The 18,430-nt window shown below is 40.2% G+C and overlaps 1 protein-coding gene across 1 annotated transcript in view; it reads left to right on the top strand.

The window, feature by feature from the left end:
* LOC120996158 (electroneutral sodium bicarbonate exchanger 1) overlaps nucleotides 1-18,430 on the top strand; it is a 247,924-nt gene that overhangs the window by 173,304 nt on the left and 56,190 nt on the right. The window contains exons 9-13 of the mRNA XM_040425910.1: nucleotides 2,003-2,090; nucleotides 4,037-4,183; nucleotides 4,745-4,845; nucleotides 10,393-10,567; nucleotides 11,003-11,136. Of these exons, the coding sequence (XP_040281844.1) occupies nucleotides 2,003-2,090; nucleotides 4,037-4,183; nucleotides 4,745-4,845; nucleotides 10,393-10,567; nucleotides 11,003-11,136 (645 nt within the window). The remainder of the gene's footprint in view (nucleotides 1-2,002; nucleotides 2,091-4,036; nucleotides 4,184-4,744; nucleotides 4,846-10,392; nucleotides 10,568-11,002; nucleotides 11,137-18,430) is intronic.

The raw sequence follows: 18,430 nt of genomic DNA, 5'->3' as shown, positions 1-18,430 counted from the left end.
AAAAAAATTATAAAAAGTAAACATATTAGATATTGCCACGTCCGTAACCACCTGCTCTATAAAAATATCACATGACCTAACCCCTCAGGTGAACGGTGTAAAAATAACTAAATAAAAATTGTGCCAAAACAACCAATTTTTGGGTCACTTTGCCCCATAAAGTGTAATAATGAATTATCAAAAAATCATATGTACCCAAAAATGGTACAAATAAAAACTTCAACTCTTCCAGCAATAAACGAGCCCGGCAGAAAAATATAAAAAATATGGCGTTCAGAAAATGGAGACATTTTTCAAAAATGTTTATTATGTTAAAACTGAAACAAACAAACAAAGTAGACATATTTGATATCATCTCGTCTGTAAAAACCTACTCTATAAAGCTAGCACATGATCTAACTTGTCAGATGAACATTGTTAGAAACAAAAAATGAAAACTGTGCCAGAACAGCCATTTTTTTGTTACCCTGCCTCACAAAAAACGTAATATAGAGAGATTAAAAATCATATGTACCCCAAAATAGTACCAATAAAACTGTCACCTTATCCCGTAGTTTTCAAAATGGGGTCACTTTTTGGAAGTTTCTACTGTAGGGGTGCATCAGGGGGGCTTCAAATGGGACATGGTGTCTAAAAACCAGTCCAGCAAAATCTGCCTTCCAAAAACCATACGGCGCTCCTTTTCTTCTGCGCCCTGCCGTGTGCCCTTACAGCAGTTTACCACCCCATATGGGGTGTTTCTGTAAACCGCAGAATCAGGGTAATAAATATTGAGTTTTGTTTGGCTGTTAACCCTTGATGTGTTAATTAAAAAAAAAAGATTAAAATGGAAAATCTGCCAAAAAAGTGAAATTTAGAAATTTTATCTCCATTTTTCTTTAATTCTTGTGGGATACCTAAAGGGTTAACAAAGTTTGTAAAATCAGTTTTGAATAACTTAAGGGTTGTAGTTTCTACAATGGGGTCATTTATGGTGAGTTTCTACTATGTAAGCCCCACAAAGTGACTTCAGACCTGAGCCGGACCTTTTAAAAAGTGGATTTTGGAAATTTTCTTAAAAATTTTAAGAATTGCTGTTAAACTTAAAAAATGACATTTACAAAATGATGCCAACATAAAGTAGACATATGGGGAATGTTAAGTAATAAATATTTTATGAAGTATCACTTTCTGTTTTAAAAACAGAGAAATAGAAATTTTGAAAATTGCGAATTTTTCAAAATGTTTGGTAAATTTGGGATTTTTTCATAAATAAAGGTGAAATATATTGACTCAAATTTAAGACTATCATGAAGTACAATGTGTCACGAGAAAACAATCTCAGAATGGCTTGGATAAGTAAGTGTTCAAAAGTTATTACCACATAAAGTGACACGTCAGATTTGCCAAAAATGGTCTTGGCAGTAGGGTGAAAACTGGCCCGGGGTAGAAGGGGTTGAGGCCAAACTGGTTGCATCCTTAAAGGCTATGTATACCTTCGGAGGCAACTTTTGTTTATAATTGCATTTTACTCATTTTTGGCTAAAAATCATATTTTCAATTGGTGCATTTCACTTTCACCTTGTGCCGTCATCTAATAAACCTTATCTCTAAACTACTAAGAGGTCATAAACACTTATTTAAGCCACATTGTTATCAGTAAGATAAGAACTGAGCTATAATGGGTGTTTATAAGGTCAGTGAGCAGAGATAAGGAGTCAGTCTGCTCCCCAAAGGACGGAAGAGATATAAAAACCACAAGTTGCTTCTAGAGATTCTCACCTATGTACACAAAAAAGGATTCCATATTTTTAGCAAAAGACCAATTTAAAAAATTATTTTTTTGCTCAAAATAAGTAGTGCAATAAAGGTTTACATACCCTTTATTAGGTTAAAATTAAATTGTAATGAACTAAAAAAAAATTGACATTTTATAATTCTTTTAATTAACCAAAATCAAGTTAATGTTTCCACATTTTTCAAGTAGGTGGTTTCTTTCTATATGATTTTATATGTCTTTTAGGTTTTTATTTATCTTACTGGGGCCAGTAGGAAAAGCACAACAATACCATGAGATTGGCCGATCGATGGCTACCATAATGACAGATGAGGTATAGTATACGTTAAGCTAACATGAGTGACAAAAATATGGTGAGGTGAAGGATCAGGCAATCTGGAATCTGTTACATATGCTATCTATGTTATTCTCTTTTTTTCACAACACTTTTATTTTATCTTTATTACTGGTATTTTGTACATTTTGAAGAGGGCGTCTCGCCACGGTCCGTCTATCCTTTGTATTTAACTATCTACACCTTAGGAAATAAGCAAAGCAGTTTCAATATTTGATACTTTGTGTTATAAGTGCCTCATTGCTTCACTGTGAACTTTTACATGTTGTGGAGGTTGCTAAGAAAAGGGTGTAATGATTGACTTGGACCTCCATCCTTCAATTTCAGCGCATTCTGAACCTATTTCAGCTTCAGCACAACTTGTATTTTAGGCCCCTTTCAGACGAGCGAGTTCCACTCTCTGGACTCGCAGAGTGAGTATGCGGCAGCTCCCGTCCTGACCCCCCAGCACTTTATGATGCTATGTACCCTTAGAGGTCTGAAATGTATTATGTAACACTGTCATAATGCTGTCGGTGTTATACAATACATTCCAGAACCGTAAGGGTTACATAGCTTCATAAATCAATATAGTGCTGAGTGGTCAGGACGGGAGCCGCATACTCCCACTGCAAGTCTGATGCGAGGAACTCGCTCGTCTGAAGGGGCCTTTATTTGTCACCTCCAAAATCCGCTCAAAGTAAACATGCTGCCATGTAGGGTTGTGCCTTGAAACATAAACCATACCTTTCTTCTAAAAAATCTGGTCCGCTAATCCTTATTGTTATTCAAATAAGGCTTCTGGCGCACCGCGAGCAAGGTCCTTTCACTTGGTGCACCATAGCACCTCCTATCCTGTTTTATTGACAGCCCCTGAGATTTGAGTAGGTAGCGATGACACAGGGGATGCCAGGGGCAGTGAAAACCTTGCTTATATAAACATAAAGACTAGCATTTCTCAGAATAAGAGATGTTCACAAGTGTTGTGTTTTAGGGCCTCTATCCTCCATAGCGGCATGCATACCTTGAAGCTGATTTTGGAGGTGACAGACTTCCTTTAAAAGGGTTGATCTGCAAAGTGAAGGAGACCATACTGAGTATGTGCGGCTGCCCTCCATTTATTTCTATGGACCTGCTGAAAATAGGTGAGCTTGGCTATTTCGATCAGCCCCATAGAGGTGAATGGTGCACTGGCTGCTCTTGCACGGCGCGCTTCCCATTAATTTCTACTTCCATAGAAATGAATGGAGGATGGCCGCTCATGATCATTCTGGTCTCCTTCGCTTTGTGGGCTCCATTCTAGAGACAAGTGCGGGTCCAAGAGGTACGACCTGCCCTTATCAGACATTGGGGGCATATCCTAGCGATATGCCCCCAATGTATGAGATGGGCCAACCCCTTTAAAGAGGACCTGTCACTGCTCCTGACATGCCTGTTTTAATAGCTTCATGCATTCCCCGTGTAATAACAATTCTGGAACATCTGTTCTTATGTCTCTATGTTGTGCCGTTCCTTTATTATTTCTACTAAAAGTTATGAATTAATTGCTACCAGTCTGCAGTAAGAGGACAGAGGGGTGGTAACCAGTTGGGGGGGGGGGGGGGGGTGTACCTGCACAGTCTGAAAGCACTGATTGGATAGAGTGAGTCTGTGCAGGTACACCCCCCCCAATTAGTTTCCACCCCTCTGTACCCTTACTGCAGAGTACTAGCAATTCATTCATAACTTTTATAAGGAATAATAAAGGGATGGCAGATCATAGAGCCATAAGAATAGATACTCCAGAATTGTTATTACACGGGGAATGCATGAAGCTATTAATACAAGCATGTCAGGAGAGGTGAAAGGTCCTCTTTAAGTTCAAAAAGCCAGACCGGGAAATGTTCTGTTAAATGTCCACCCCTGTCCTAACCAGTTACTATAATGAACTCCTAATACTTTTAAAGATTTTCCATGATGTTGCTTACAAAGCAAAAGACAGAGGGGACCTGTTAGCTGGGATTGACGAGTTCTTGGATCAAGTAACGGTGCTCCCCCCAGGAGAATGGGACCCATCGATCAGAATTGAGCCACCAAAGAATGTTCCTTCTCAAGTGAGTATCGGATATGAGCCAAATGTTTATTATACTGAAAATTAATTTACAGTAATGTGCAGAAAGGGCAAACTTATCTGTCTCAAGCATCACAGCTCTGTAGAGATACACCCAGGCCTCACATACAAAAGCCTAACTTGAAAATAGTGGGCCCTATTGTAAAATTTGTAAGAGGGCCCCATGTGCCATTTATAATACTGCTGTGGTAGAGGGACACAGGCAGATTATTTACCAGGGTCTGGCTATGTCTACACTCCTGATCACATACGTGAGTTGCACTTGATTCTGTCGAATGCTCAGTAACATCTTAGTTTATTGGTTTTGACCGCAGTGGAGGAGTTATACATGCCTTTAATTACCTTTACTACATTTTATAGTGGTTGCATTGATCTTCTGTTTGGACCTGGGTTAGAGTTATGTAGAGCCCCTGGCCATTTTTCATTAATATATGAGAAGGCTATTCACAGAACAGTAAATGGCAGAGCAGTGATTAGTGAGGAGTAATTTACTGAATAATTGCTAAGGCACTGTAAAAGGTTTTGTTACATAATCGTCCTTCAGGAGAAAAGGAAGATGCCGGGAGTCCCCAACGGAAATGTCTGTCATGTGGATCCTGAGCCGGAGCATGAGCACAGTGGGCCTGAACTGCAGCGCACGGGGAGGTCAGTGAATGAGACTTGTAATAATGTGAACAGTCAGTGTGACAGAAGCTCCCAGTACTCTAAGGAGGGTGCCGTCATGTGCCGGCTCTGTCCTGAACCGTACAAGATTCTGATTACCTCAGTCTTAGAGAAAGCGAGCTGTCATTGGTGCAGTGAGGAAAATTTCTAGGAAATGTGGCATTTATCAGATCATGTATATTCACATTAGAATTTTCAACCCATTTCTATATATGTAACATGATAGGAGGGAGTAGGGGACTTCCTTCTGTCAAAGGCAATCTCTCATCACCTATAACCCCATCAGATGGCCAGAAGTAATGCTGATTCTAAGTAATGTGACACTGATTCTAAGTCCCATATTTTTCACTTTTTAAGATGCACCTGATTATAAGACGCACCTAGGTTTTAGAGGAATATTTTTCATCAGACCCCTAAACTCTATTACACCTCAGGTCAAACCCTGAATCTATATTGTACCCCCCCAAACTTTATCAGACCTGAGATCAGACCCACAGTTAGACCCCGATCTTTATTAGACCTCAGATCAGACATCATGTCTTCCCCTCCCCTGCACTCCACCCCACCTATTCAGTATTCAGAATCAGCAGCTTCTGGGCTGGCTGGGATTGGGTAGCTCAGAGAAGATGGGCAGGCCTCAATACTTATACTCATAACAGGACTGCTGGGCCCGTGCACATCATTAGGAGGACTCATTGGCACTTGAGCGGGGAATGACTTCAGTGGGAGATAGAAGGTGAATTTTACAAAAGTAATTACTTCTTTAGAATCAATTACTTTGAGGTTGTCCTGATTAAAGGTGGCTTTTCGCTTCAGATATGAAGAATCTGTAGTGCACTGCTTGAGCTGTATTTGTGGAGCTCCAGAGATAAGCAGTTTCCTATTAGTGCACATCAAGTAAAAGCAGCTCCACATTATTGTTTCTTCTAGATAGGATATTGACTTTCCACATAACATACTGTCTGTCTGTACTAATAAGTATACAAAGAAAATGGTTTCTGCAGTGATGGATATTGATCACATAATGAATCATCGTTGTATATCTCTTTCCTAATACCATTGCTTTATTAATCTTCTTGCATAAAGCTAGTTTGTGCTACATTTGTGCTCTATATTTTTACATGCCTAACATTAATTATCCTCTCCTTTGCACCTTATACACATATTTCGATTTTGTGTAGTCTAAATGGGTTTGGCTTAGGTGGCACAAATATTTTGAATTGTATTTTTAAAAAAATCTTTGAGCAAAAGGACGACACTCAATTAGAATTTGTCTAATTCTTTAAAATTTGATTTGTGACAAATTAGACAAATTGCACAAGACATTTTGATAAATTTACTGCAAAAAATAAACACTAACAAATTTACTAAAGTAAACATCCCTTTAATCAGGCATCTATTAAACAGTAATTATTTTAGTCCATCTCATAATCTGGAATCTAACAGGACCTGAAACATAAAATTGATAATCCAGAATGTTTGAAAATCTGGAGTGAATCAGATAAAGGAACTCTCTGGCAAAACCGATACCCTGACTGTTTCATATACTGTCCCCAGGGGCCTTGCATGAGATATAGCATAGTGTATATGCTTCTTTGCTGGCTGGATTCATTTTTCCATTACATTATACACTGCTCATGACCAACCTGCAATCCAGCATCGGTGGTCGTGCTCGCACACTAGGAAAAAGCACCGTGGGTGCACACATAGGCACACATGCACAGCAGTTTCCCTCCCGGCCACCTCATATCTGTGCTGTGTCGGTGTCTGTACCTCTGGATACGAACAGTGTATAATGTGATGGAAAAATTAATCCAGCCAGCAAAGGAAGCAATATGGACAATCACAATACAGTAGTAAGTGCCTTGTATTAACTTTCTCTACATGATAAATTATATTTGCTGAAGTGGGACAACACCTTTAATGGCTTATCTACATAGAGGCTAGAGGACAAGGTTTGTCCTAAACTGGGTGTGCCTCTAGATACACATTTATGCCCATCCTTTGAACCACAGTCAAAACCAGATCACAATTAAGAACAGGTATTTGCCCTCATTTGGGCATATTCTATACTGTAACCTCTGTGTGTGAACCCTTCTGTGAAGAAAGATGTTCCGTGGTTTATTAGTTGCTATGATGATGGTCCTATCCAGATGAGGACAGTTTGTATTTTATTATAAATGTTCCATGTCACTTTAGCACCGATAAGCTACTAATTGTAGGTCTCTAACGGAGTGCCAGTTGTATCATGGACTTTACTGACATTTAAAGAGTACCCTGTATCCTCTCCTGACATGTCTGTTTTAGTAACTACTTGCATCCCCCATGTAGTAACAATTCTGGAGCATCTATTCTTCATTCCTCTATTCTTTCTTCTAGAGTTTTATGAATGAATTGCTAGCAGCTTGCAGTAAAGATACAGATGAGTGTTACCAGTTGGGGGCGTGTCCCTGTACAGTTGACACCAGCAGCACTGATTGGACAGAGTCGGACACACCCGCTACTGGTAACACCCAGCTGTAACTTTAACCCCTTAAAGACCCGTGACGTACATGTACTTCATGGGGATCGGGCGGGTGCAGGAGCTGCGCCTGCCCGATCCGCGGCAGGGGTCTGGCAGTCACTAATAGCCAGACCCCTGCTGCATGCACCAGCATCGGTGAAATCACAGATGCCGACGCATTAACCCTTCATGTGCCGCGGTCAGCACTGACTGCGGCACGTGCGATGTCGGGCGGGGATCGGAGCTGCCATAGGTGGTGCTGTGACGGGGACCCGATGGCATGGAAGGCACCTCGATGCCCTCTTTAGGCATCGGGGCTGCCTTCCGGTGGAGAGCCTGTGAGATCCAGCCCCCTGGATCTCACAGGCAGGAAGCTGTATGAGTAATACACACTGTATTACTCATACAGTCAATGCATTCCAATACAGAAGTATTGAAATGCATTGTAAAGGGGATCAGACAACCAAAAGTTAAAGTCCCAAAGTGGGACAAAAAAAAAGTGAAAAAAAGTTGAAAAAATTAAGTTTTCCCCCCAAAAAATTAAAAGTTTCAAGTTTAAAAAAAACCTTCATTTTCCCCAAATAAAGTAAAAAAAAATTGGGAAAAAAATAAAAGTAGACATATTAGCCTCTGTATTGACCGGCTCTATAAACATATCATATGACCTAACCCCTCAGATGAACACCGTAAAAATAAAAAGATAAAAACTATGCTAAATAAACTATTTTTTTGTCACCTTACATCACTAAAAGTACAACACCAAGCGATCAAAAAGGCGTATGCCCGCCAAAATAGTACCAATCTAACTGTCACCTCACCCCGCAAAAAATTAGCCCCTACCTAAGACAATCGCCCAAAAAATAAAAATACTATGGCTCTCAGACTATGGAGACACTACAACATGATTTTTTTTTTGTTTCAAAAATGAAATCCTTGTGTAAAACTTACATAAATAAAAAAAAAAAGTAGACATATTAGGTATTGCCGCATCCGTGAAAACCTGCTCTTTAAAAATATCACATGACCTAACCCCTCAGGTGAACACCATAAAAAATAAAAGCGGTGTAAAAAAAGCAATTTTTTGTCACCTTACATCACAAAAAGTGTAATAGCAAGCAATCAAAAAGTCATACACACCCCAAAATAGTGCCAATCAAACCGTCATCTCATCCCGCAAAAATCATACCCTATCTAAGATAATCACCCAAAAACTGAAAAAACTATGGCTCTCAGACTATGGAGACACTGAAACATGATAATAGCAAGCGATCAAAAAGTCCTATGCACCCTATAATAGTACCAATCAAATCGTCATCTCATCCTGAAAAAAATGAGCCCCTACACAAGACAGTCGCCCAAAAAATAAATAAAATTACGGCTTTCAGAATGTGGAGACACTAAAAAATATTTTTCTTTTTTTTTTTCAAAAATGCTTTGTTATGTAAAACTGAAACAAACAAACAAAAAAAGTAGTCATATTTGGTATTGTCGCGTCCATGACAACCTGCTCTATAAAAATACCACATGATCTAACCTGTCAGATAAATGTTGTAAATAACAAAAAATAAAAACGGTGCCAAAACAGCTATTTCTTGTTACCTTGCCTCACAAAAAGTGTAATATAGAGTAACCAAAAATCATATGTACCCTAAAATAGTACCAACAATACTGCCACCCTATCCCGTAGTTTCCAAAATAAGGTCACTTTTTTTGAGTTTCTACTCTAGGGGTGCTTCAGGGGGGCTTCAAATGGGACATGGTGTCAAAAAAACAGCAAAATCTGCCTTCCAAAAACCGTATGGCATTCCTTTCCTTCTGCACAATGCTGTGTGACCGTACAGCAGTTTATGACCACATATGGGGTGATTCTGTAAACTACAGAATCAGGGTCATAAATATTGAGTTTTGTTTGGCTGTTAACCCTTGCTGTGTAACTGGAAAAAATTGATTCAAATGGAAAATCTGCCAAAAAAGTAAAATTTTGAAATTTTATCTCTATTTTCCATTAATTCTTGTGGAACACCTAAAGGGTTAACAAAGTTTGTAAAATCAGTTTTCAATACCTTGAGGGGTGTAGTTTGTAAAATGGGTTCATTTCTGGGTGGTTTCTATTATGTAAGCCTCACAAAGTGACTTCAGATCTGAACTGGTCATGAAAAAGTGGGTTTTAGAAATTTTCAGAAAAATTTCAAGATTTGCTTCTAAGCCTTCTAACGTCCCAAAAAAGAAAATGGCATTCACAAAATGATCCAAACATGAAGTAGACATATGGAGAATGTAAAGTAATAACTATTTTTGGAGGTATTACTATTTATTATAAAAGTAGAGAAATTGAAATTTGGAGATTTGCTAAATTTTTAAAATTTTTGGTAAATTAGAATTTTTTTTATAAATAAAAATTAAGTTTTTTGACACTATTTTGCCACTGCCATGAAGTACAATATGTGACGAAAAAACAATCTCAGAATGGCCTGGATAAGTCAAAGCGTTTTAAAGTTATCACCACATAAAGTGACACATGTCAGATTTGCTAAAAACGGCCTGGTCCTTAAGGTGAAAAATGGCAGGGTCCTTAAGGGGTTAAAGGACGAATTCAAGTAGTTACTGAAACAGACATATCAGGAGAGGTGACAGCTCCTGTCTAATAAAGATGGGCGTTTTAGTCTGCTTGGGCGCTGGGATTTCCTTCTGTAGTATATATTGATGGTGATGATCTCGTGCCATTGCTATATAAAAACTCTCAAAGTTTTATGATCACAAGCATACTAGTATATTAACAGTTTACTCTACAGTGTATCAATGCTATGACTATAACTACAAATGTATATCCATGCAGTGTATTTATACCAATATACACAGTGAGTACAGTAAGCCCATGTGATCATATCCTTTAGGCACCGGCAGTGCATCTGATCATATTGTCAACCAGCGGCTGGCACAGTAATGGCAGCTGTGGAGACAGGATTTCCAGACTCCCCCTGGTGATCTGTCTGGCAGTGAAGCACACTCTCTATTATTCATTGCAGGTTATTTGGCGGTCTGGTGGTGGACATTAAGAGGAAAGCTCCTTGGTACTGGAGTGACTACAGGGACGCGCTGAGCTTGCAGTGTGTGGCTTCTTTCCTCTTCCTATACTGTGCTTGTATGTCTCCGGTCATCACATTTGGGGGCTTGCTTGGAGAAGCTACAGAAGGTCGAATAGTAAGAAAATTACGTGTGCCTAATTCTGAGTGGTTCCATCCTCACTTATCTTCACATAGAAAATCTTGCTCATTAGATCAGCAATTTAATTGCCATCCTTTGCCTCTAATCAGGATAATCCCCGTCTCTGGCTTTGGCTGAGCGCTGCCTGTTTTAATGACCAGTTAATGGCTTTACAGTTCCGCTTTTTCCACCGCCTTGATGCCGGTTGTCTGCAATGTACAGATAAATATATATTCCCAATTTACGCTGTTCTGAAACTATTACATAACAGTCTTAAGGGTGGGCAAATCACTTCAAGACATAAATGTATTACAATAATTCAATCCCATCTGTGAACGGGCAGCTGCATGTTGTCTCGGAAATCCGATTTGTATTGATGTGTTGTCTTCCATGAGATGTAATTTGAATAAACCGGTATTTGTGCCCCTACAGAGTGCAATAGAATCCCTGTTTGGTGCTTCTATGACAGGAATTGCTTATTCGCTGTTTGCTGGACAACCCCTCACCATTTTGGGGAGTACAGGACCCGTGTTGGTGTTTGAGAAGATTCTTTTCAAGTTTTGCAAGTAAGACCAACTTTCTCATTGTAACATAGTAACATAGTATATAAGGCTGAAAAAAGAGATCTGTCCATCCAGTTCAGCCTGTTATCCTGCAAGTTGATCCAGAGGAAGGAAAAACAAAAACCTGTGAGGTAGAAGCCAATTTTCCCCACTTAAGGAGGAAAAAATTCCTTCCCGACTCCAATCAGGCAATCAGAATAACTCCCTGGATCAACGACCCATCTCTAGTAGCCATAGCCTGTAATATTATTACGCTCCAGAAATACATCCAGGCTCCTCTTGAACTCTTTTATTGTACTCCCCATCACCACCTCCTCAGGCAGAGAGTTCCATAGTCTCACTGCTCTTACCGTAAAGAATCCTCTTCTATGTTTGTGTACAAACCTTCTTTCCTCCAAATGCAGAGGATGTCCCCTCGTCACAGTCACAGTCCTGGGGATAAATAGATGATGGGAGAGATCTCTGTACTGACCCCTGATATATTTACAGGTGAAACTCGAAAAATTTGAATATCGTGCAAAGTTTATTTATTTCAGTAATGCAACTTAAAAGGTGAAACTAACATATGAGCTAGACTCATTACATGCAAAGCGAGATATTTCAAGCCTTTATTTGTTATAACTTGGATGATTATGGCTTACAGCTTATGAAACCCCAAAGTCTAAATTTTGAGGTACCCTTTACTCAAAGGGTATGGATTAATTAGCTGACTAGACTGTGACACTTTGAGCCTAGAATACTGAACCTTTTCAAAAAAATCTAATTTTAAGCTGCATTAATGCAATTCATTTTAATTTGCATTACTAAAATAAATGGACTTTTGCACGATATTCTAATTTTCGAGTTTCACCTGTATACATAGTAATAAGAGCTCCCCTCAGTCGTCTTTTTTCTAAAGTGAATAACTCTAATTTTGATAATCTTTCTGGGTACTGTAGTTGCCCCATTCCAGGTATTACTTTAGTTGCCCTCCTCTGGACCCTCTCCAGCTCTGCTATGTCTGACTTGTTTACAGGAGCCCAGAACTGTACACAGTACTCCATGTGTGGTCTGACCAGTGATTTGTAAAGTTGTAGGACTATGTTCTCATAACGGGCATCTATGCCCCTTTTAATGCAACCAATTATCCTATTGGTCTTGGCAGCAGCTGCCTGAAACTGTTTTTTACTGCTTAATTTGCTGTTTATTAAAATTCCTAGGTCCTTTTCCATGTCAGTGTTACCGAGTGTTTTACCATTTAGTATGTACGGGTGATTTGCATTATTCCTTCCCATGTGCATAACCTTACATTTTTCAGTGTTAAACCTCATCTGCCACTTCTCTGCCCAAGCCTCATTGCTATTTTATTTGGGGAGTGAAGTTGGTTTCCAAAATACAATGTGTATCAAAGTCCAGATTTCTTCAAATATGCATACTTCCCGGAAACCTAATATTGCAACAAAAAAGGAGCAAAAAATTTAAAATAAATGTACAACATTATGATGTCTACAAGTGACCCCTATGTGAAAGCTTGTGGCTAAGGTACCTAGTCCACAGTTACAATCCACATTCACCTTGATCAGCCATGATTGTTCATGTCCACCAGTCTATTTCTACCTGTCTTATGGTACGGCCACACGGTCAGGTTTCCTGAGGCAGTTTTGGAAGCCAAAATCAGGAGTGGATCGTAAAAGGAGAGAAAGTATACAGGACAGATATGATTTCTCCTCTTTTTTTTTTTAAATCCACTCCTTTTATTGGCTTCCAAATCTGCATCAAGAAACTTGACCATGTGGCCGTACCCTAATTTTTGGCCCTGGCGTCTTTGGCTCAAAACTCCCTCAGAAACTCTGAAAAGAAACCTGTGTGTGACACCAGCCTAATAAGGTGAAATGGAAGCAAATCACTTAATCAACCATCTTTCTGTCCAGTAAGAGGCTGTATGCCGAGTATATGTTGTCCCCATTAAAGGATGCAACATGTCATGTATTAAAAGGTGGTAATGCAGAATAATATACAGCAAACAGTGTAAACCCATAAGCACCACAAAATGGCTCCATATAGTATATATTACAGGTACATCTCAATAAATTAGTATATCATCGAAAAGGTTATTTATTTCCGTAATTGTTCCGAAACTGAAGCTCATATTATTGTCTGTCTGTTCTTTATGCGCGACCAAACGACTGTACCGATCTTCACTAAATTTGGCACACAGGTACATCAGGTGTCCGGGAACGTTTTAGATTGGGTCTCAGCTCTCTAGGATGTACTGTTCCTGAGATATTTTTAAAAAATTACCTAAATTAGCCAATAGAAGCCTACAGGTGTCACGGATGATGTTGCAGATAGCTGGAAGTTATGGATAAACATCCGACTGGCTTGATCCCAAACAAAGGAACAAAAAGGTGACCCCTATAAAACCCTAAGAGCTCACTCTGACTGCTAAGCAGATACAAGGGTCTCAGAGGTAGACGATTGCATGCCCTCGTACCTAGACTGTGTGACACCTGAAAACCCTATAATAGTGAGGGGACACGACCACCGGCTCCCTGCACTAAATACGGAGGGAGTCAGGGTCACCTAGAATCAAGCCAGCAAGGAAACACAATACATGAAAGGACTTATCTGAACAAGCAGTAACAGAAGTCTTCAGCAGTGAACACTTCAATCCAGGAAGTAGTATAAACCACAAAGTGAGGCAGTATGGGAGGGAATATAAAGCGAGGCAATTAGTGTAAATAGGTGACAGCTGGGAGAAGGAAAGGAGATGACAAAGTGAAACCAAAACAAAGAACATCATGCAAGAGGTACAGAAGAACGTCTGCCAGACCTTCTCAGAGAGCTGGCGATGACAACAGGTCTTTTACTCATATCCCAACTGCCATACACACGGTCACATGTCCCTTATCAGCCAATAGAAGCTCTCAGGCCCTTAGTGTCCACATACACATAGTTTTACTCCAGGTTTCCATAACAACTGATCGCAGGTTTTTCACTGATATCCAAACTGAGATATCTATATGTAATACTATTATTTTGCCTGTCAATTGAATGTGATGTTCGAGGTTACACCTTGTTGAGGGGGTTGTTCCCCTATTTAAAGTTTGTTTTATTTCTGTGAAAATGTAAACATAAAGCCTTTTTAAAACAAAACTTCCCAGCAGACTCAAGGCCGTCTTCAGGATGACCAGGTGCGATATTCTAATCAACAAGCTACTGACTGGGCTGATATGTGTTGTGCTGCTTTCCATTATAATTCCCAATCCCAATATGATCATGCTGGGTTGCTTCATTTTGGCCAAATAAATAAACAATGCAAACACTGTAGTGCATTAAAGTACAAAGGTGAAGGACCAGGAATGTGCTGCTCTGGAGGAAAGGTCAAAGTACCCGATTTACCTGATTCACCAGAAGAGCTTATAACGTTGCTTGATGGTTCCTCCCCTCACTTTACCGAGTTTCTTAAACATATCCGGGTATACAACAATGCCTTCCAGATTACCTCATTTGGATGTGGAATACGTGTGCTGGAGCAGGGATACATGCCCACCTTCAAGATCCAGGGGCAAGTCTATGACACAATTGGATCCCTTTTGCCATCATTTAATGAAGACAATTTAGAAACATTGCCTTTATGTCTTCAAGTTTTTTTCTTGGGTGAAGTAAATACCCATCACAGAAACAATCCCCTCACTAAACCACATATAGTCCGTATGTTGCAAAATATGTTGCACCAGCACAATCCATATGTACGATTGTTTAAGGCTGCCATTGAAAGAATGCCATCACTCAAATACAAAATGGCCATTCAAGCTGACAAAGCACCGCGAGGCCAACATCCTGGAACATTCAATGCACCTACTATCAACGATAGGCGGGATATCATCCTACACAAGAAAGACAATGTGTTACAAAGGATAAATGAATTTCACAGGTCCTATGATGCCCTACAGTATCCATTGGTTTTCTGGAATGGGCAGGATGGCTATCACTTTTACATTCCTCAGATAATAAATGAATCACCATCACAGGATAAGACTGTATCGTGCATGGACTTTTATGCCTCCATGATTATGATTTGCAGCAGTGGTCCTGGCATTACAAACTGGCTACTGGCCTTTGGCCACTTGACTCACCAACTGTTGGTCGACGTTTATGCCAAGGTTAAATCCGAAAGGCTAACTTCTGATGCAACACTTCAGGCACAACTGCGTGCAATAGAATATATCAACCTCTTGGATGCAATTTGTACTGACAGGAGACCTGACATTGTTGGACGAAAAGTCATCCTGCCTTCTTGCTTTATTGGCAGCCCGAGGCACATGAATGAGTATGCCCAAGATTGCATGACATATGTCCGCAAGTATGCTCTGCCACACCATTTCATTACTTTCACATGCAATCCAGATTGGCCAAAAATTAAGACCATGCAATTCCCTAGCCAGGTCAACATTGTGCGACATGACTTTGTTGCACAAGTCTTTCAGCTAAAAGTAAACAAGCCAATGGATTTTCTCACCAAGGGTTGTATTTTTTGGAGAACCCCAGTGTTGGTGTTACACAATAGAATAGCAAAAGCGAGGACTGCCACACTCACATTTTATTGTGGCTTAAGGAAAAGATTCAGCCAAACCAGATTGATTCAATAATTAGTGCTGAAATACCTAACAAAGAAGTGGATCCTGCACTCTTCCAGACGATCACCAAGCACATGATTCATGGCCCCTGTGGAGCAGGTTACCCAAATCCAGGCTGTGTGGAGCAGGGTAAATGCAAAAAGAGATGCCCAAGGCAGCTTTTATCTGAAACGCAGTCCGATGGTGATGGCTACCCATTGTACCGGCGTAGAAAGCCTGGCGAAGGTGGTTTTTCATTCATCAAAAGGGTTAAAGTGCTGACTGTTGAAAATAGTCATCAGGTCATCAGTGTTGAAATTGACAACAGGTTAATTGTGCAAATTTATTGTCTGGGATAAAAGCACCATGGCACACAAGCATGGCTTACAAGCAGTCAACAAAACACTTCAGGATTGCAGACAAAATAGGAAACTGATGGGAGGAGTATTGCTTTTACTGGCTGGAGACTTTAGGCAGACATTTCCAATCTTCAAAGAGGCACGGTAGCTGATGAGCTGAATGCTTCCCTGAAAGCTTCACCATTTTGGCGTTTTGTTAAGAGGCTTACACTCAGTACAAACATGCGTGCCCTTACTTCTGGCCACAATACTGCACAGCAATTTGCGCAAATGTTGCTACAGCTTGGAAGCGGCCGACTCAATGATGCATGTGGAAATGTGTCTTTTTCTGCTAAATTCTGCAACATTATTCCATTACTTGCTGACTTAAAAAAAACTATGTATTTCCTGGCATTGCTAAGATATTTGCACAAGGGAGGGAGGTTTACTATCCTTGGCTTTGTGAACGGGCAATTTTGGCTCCCAGGAGAAATGCAGTGAATGTGATTCATGCTGAAATTTTGAGGGACATACCAGGACAAATTTTCACATACACTGCTGTTGACACAACTATAGATCTTGAGGACAGCATAGAATACCCTGTTGAGTTTTTGAATTCCTTAGAACCAACTGGAATGCCGCCATATCACTTAGAATTGAAAGTTGGAGCTCCAATAATACTGTTAAGAAATGTTGATGCACCACGACTCTGCAATGAAACCCGACTCTGTGTCAAACAATGCATGCCTCATGTGATAGAGGCTACAACACTGACTGGCTGCTCTCAGAATGAAGATGTCTTTCTTCCTCGCATCCCTCTAATCCACAATGACAAGCATTCACCATTGCATTTTAAGAGACTACAGTTTCCTGTTCGACTTTCTTTTGCAATGACAATTAACAAGGCACAAGGTCAGTCCCTGAAATTGCTGGTGTCAATTGCTTGGAACTACCATACTTCTCTCATGGACAACTATATGTTGTCTGCTTCAGAGTTGGCTCAGGCAGAAACCTTTACATACTTGCACCGGCGAACAAGACACCAAATGTAGTTTATCCAAGAGTGCTGTCTTAGATTTCTATTAAATTAGAATGTTTTCTACCTTTTGTTTTCCACTGTTACACACTTATCGACATTGTTGAAGTGTTTCATTTGTTTCCTGTATGATTAAATAAATATATAATCTTTAAGAGTACAATTACTTCTATTTTGTAGTAAAACGTTTACTTTAAAGGGTTTCTATCACTTGGTATCACATATTTAGGTGTCAGACACTAGCGATCCGCTAGTGTCTGCTCTAACAAACCATCCTAATATAATAGGTTTTGAGGCAGCCGTTTTGCTAAAATAACAACTTATATCTATATGCTAATGAGCCTCTAGGTGCTATGGGGGCGTCATTAGCACCTAGAGGCTCCGTCTACCTTCCTAAACTGCCGCCGCCCAGCGCGTCCCTCCAGCCCGCCCATCTCCTGCTGAATGCGATCCTCTCCGTGCGCGTCTCTGTTCTGCGCATGCGCAGTGAATGTCTGACCGCTTCCCTGCTCAGACATCTCCACTGCGCCTGCGCCGATGACATCATAGTGCTCCGAGGAACAGGCGCAGTGGAGATGTCTGAGCAGGGAAGCGGTCAGACATTCACTGCGCATGCGCAGAACAGAGACGCGCACGGAGAGGATCGCATTCAGCAGGAGATGGGCGGGCTGGAGGGACGCGCTGGGCGGCGGCAGTTTAGGAGGGTAGACGGAGCCTCTAGGTGCTAATGACGCCCCCATAGCACCTAGAGGCTCATTAGCATATAGATATAAGTTGTTATTTTAGCAAAACGGCTGCCTCAAAAGCAGTTATATTAGGATGGTTTGTTAGAGCAGACACTAGCGGATCGCTAGTGTCTGACACCTAAATATGTGATACCAAGTGATAGAAACCCTTTAAGGAAAATGATGTCCTCAAACCAGTAGCAAATTTTTTAACCACACACACAAACGACATACAAAATAGACTAGTGCAAAACTGGGCAATTCTTATGGGACCACTACACAAACAAAAAATGAAATATACCCATGCGAAGACGGGTTCTTCTGCTAGTGCTCTTATTAAGAGAAACAAAATAAGAGTATTGCAGGTTTGATACCTTTTAATGGCTAACAAAAATAGAAGTAATGATGTTACATAGCGAGCTTTCAAGACATCACCAGTCTCTTCATCAGGCGTACTGCAAGAATATATGAAGAAACAGCAATATATATTGGGGGAATGAATGGACATTTAAAAAAAAACCAGAACAACATATTAAAGATCTTGAGAATGAGTCCTTAATTATCTTACAGATAAGGGGTGTGAAAGTTTTATGGTCTCTA

Source organism: Bufo bufo, chromosome 3, assembly GCF_905171765.1.
Source record: "Bufo bufo chromosome 3, aBufBuf1.1, whole genome shotgun sequence".
In the NCBI taxonomy this organism is placed as follows: Eukaryota; Metazoa; Chordata; class Amphibia; order Anura; family Bufonidae; genus Bufo; species Bufo bufo.
This window is presented reverse-complemented; position numbering and strand designations above follow the sequence as displayed.